Consider the following 2,685-nt stretch of genomic DNA (forward strand, 5'->3'; position numbering starts at 1 on the left):
GATCACGGAGAGAGGAGAAGGTAGAGGAAGAGGAGGGAGAGCGCGGGGGATTCTCCGAAACCTCCCACGTGGGATCTCCGTCGTCTGCTGCGTACTCAGCCAATGGGCGCAGACTCCGGGGGATCTATTGATAGCAGCGGACCAATCAGCGGGCCAGCGACCGGGCGTGGTGACGCCCGTTTCGGAACGCGGCAATAAAAGCGCGAGGTTTCAGCTCTCGGAAGCAGACAGCTCGCTTCCTACTGACGGACTCACAGCTCACGGACTTATCTTTGAGTTTCACTGTTCACGAGCTCTGGAAGGATCTTTGTGCCGATCTGGATTACTTCTTCTTGGGACTTTATTCCGGGAATTTAACGGAACAGCCGCCGCTCTGCGCTGTGGATATTTCTTCTTATCCTGGATCTTGTGGATTATTTTACTGACTTCAACATGACTCTTGAGGAGGTTGTTGGATCCAACAGCACCGAGAAAAAGTAAGTTTGAGCTGCGCTTCGCTTGTGCGTAATTGCGCACTGGCACGAGGTTGCACGATCACATGTCAGAGCAGGTTTTAGTGCAGCTTCTACTTCTGAATCACAATTTAAAGATTTTATTCTCATGTTTAGCTTTCATTCGTAGATTTTAGCGCTTTTAGCCGCAGTTATTCGTATTTTTGTGTGCTCTCTGTGCCAGTTTCGGTCACGTTTCTAACCGCCTCGTGTCTTTGCAGGATGGAGACGGTGAGTCAGGCTCTGGAGGAGTTGCTGGTCGCGGCTCAGCGGCAGGACTGCCTCACGGTGGGAGTCTACGAGTCCGCCAAACTCATGAATGTGTAAGTAGGAGTTTTGTTCTTCACAGAAAAGACTGAACACACCACCTGTTCTATGTTCCGATGTGGGAGTGATGCCGTGACACTAACCGGGTCTGTCCTCCTCCTGTTCCTCCTGCAGAGATCCGGACAGCGTGGTTCTGTGCGTCCTCGCCACTGATGAGGAGGACCAGGATGATATCGCGCTGCAGATCCACTTCACGCTGCTGCAGGCTTTCTGCTGCGACAACGACATCAACATCCTGCGGGTGTCCGGCGTGAGGCGGCTGGCTCAGCTGCTAGAGGAGGACACCGAGGACCAAAACGGCAACGAGCCCCGAGACCTGCACTGCATCCTGGTCACTGTAAGTCCAACCTCCAATTCTGTTGCATTTACCAGATCCTGACTGGATAAACTTCTTTAATGTATATTTGAGAGCATGTAAACATTCAAAACACAAGAATCTAATGTTACGTAATGATTGAATACATTAATAACCGAGCGTCTCCGCTGTGTTTTGCAGAACCCCCCTGTGCAACCGCTGCAGTGCCAGGCCCTGCAGGATGTGGGCAGCTTCTGTGAGGAGAGCCGCTGCAGGAACCAGTGGGTTCCCTGCTTGGAGCTGCAGGACCGCTGAGTCGAGCAAAACCGAACCGAACCGAATCCGACCGCTGCGGAGCGGTGAGAAGTGGAGTGGAAACAGTCCAAACAGCCAATCCTCGTGCAGAAGGGGGATAAAATGGCGTTTAAGTGACGGAAAGTGACCGAACCGAACCAAACCGAACCGAACCGGGTGCCTGGGAGCCTTCCTGCTGCCTGGATGTTTTGGCCTTGGGGGAGGCACTTATGATGGCGGTACCGGTACTGAAAGTTGCACCGGACCGTGCAGGACGTCGTGGACCTGCAGAGATTTTTTTTGTTTTATTTGTTTTATTTTGTTTTAACTGAAGAGTCACGACCTGGGTTACAGCAGCTGGATGTCACGTGACTGAACGGATGAATGAATGAACTGAGGAGCTAACGTGAAGCTCTGGACTACCTGTGCTGCAGGTGTTGCAGATGTTCTGCTCACCTGTTCGCTCGCACATGAACTTTTATGATGATTGCACACTGAAATGATGTTAGTTTATTTTACTGAGCAGATTATTATATGAGTGAAAAGTGAATCCAATGTTGATGCATTCTGTTTGATGAATAAATTGTTGACGAGAACTCATCGATTTCTGAGTGGTTCATCTGGGAGGAGTGTGTTGGGTTGAAGCTTGATTTTATGGTTTGTTATTCTGGCACTGAAACTCCAGACCTCCAGCAGTAAACATCATGAAGCCTGTTCCCAAGAAGTCTTATCATTTTTCTTTGTCAAGCAGTTAACAGTGAAACAAGGTCATATTATGGGACCTCTAGAGGGCTGAGGCTCCAACCAGCAGCTGCTTTAATTATAGCCTGGGTTTGGTGCATTAAGCATCTAGAAATAGTGAAATATAATATTTTTACAAGGGAAAAAATAAAAGAAAGCTTTAAAATTAGGATAATATAATCACATTTGGGAAGCTGTAATCAGAATTTCTGGTGCATTTGGTCTTGCTCAAAAAGTGCCTCAAGGTACATGAAAAATGTTGCTGGTTACACTGCTGCAGGCCAACTAATTGGTTAATCAGTGGACTGTTTTTGCTCTAGAACACTTGGGTCATTTAAGGTCCCTGGAGAAAAACAAGCCTGACATGTACAGTAGGAGAATGACAGCTGATTTCTGCCCTGAGGCTTACCAGGAGGTTAATCTGTCTGTGCTGAGTGTCCTCATAGTACGTTGGCAAACTTAATGAACTCCAAGGAACTCCTAAAGGACCATTGCAGTGTTTTTACACATTTTCAGTTTAGTGTTCTCAGTCATGGA

The 2,685-nt window shown here is 48.2% G+C and overlaps 1 protein-coding gene across 1 annotated transcript; it reads left to right on the plus strand.

The window, feature by feature from the left end:
* The first annotated feature begins 210 nt into the window (after positions 1–210).
* Positions 211–2,003, plus strand: LOC103367593 (growth arrest and DNA damage-inducible protein GADD45 beta). Its single transcript, XM_008295673.1, has 4 exons — positions 211–476; positions 713–814; positions 933–1,155; positions 1,315–2,003. Exons 1-4 carry the CDS (start codon positions 433–435, stop codon positions 1,426–1,428), a joined length of 483 nt encoding a protein of 160 aa, XP_008293895.1. The 5' UTR covers positions 211–432; the 3' UTR covers positions 1,429–2,003.
* Positions 2,004–2,685: the final 682 nt, after the last annotated feature.

This window comes from Stegastes partitus, unplaced genomic scaffold, assembly GCF_000690725.1.
Source record: "Stegastes partitus isolate 25-593 unplaced genomic scaffold, Stegastes_partitus-1.0.2 Scaffold1067, whole genome shotgun sequence".
Lineage (NCBI taxonomy): Eukaryota > Metazoa > Chordata > Actinopteri > Pomacentridae > Stegastes > Stegastes partitus.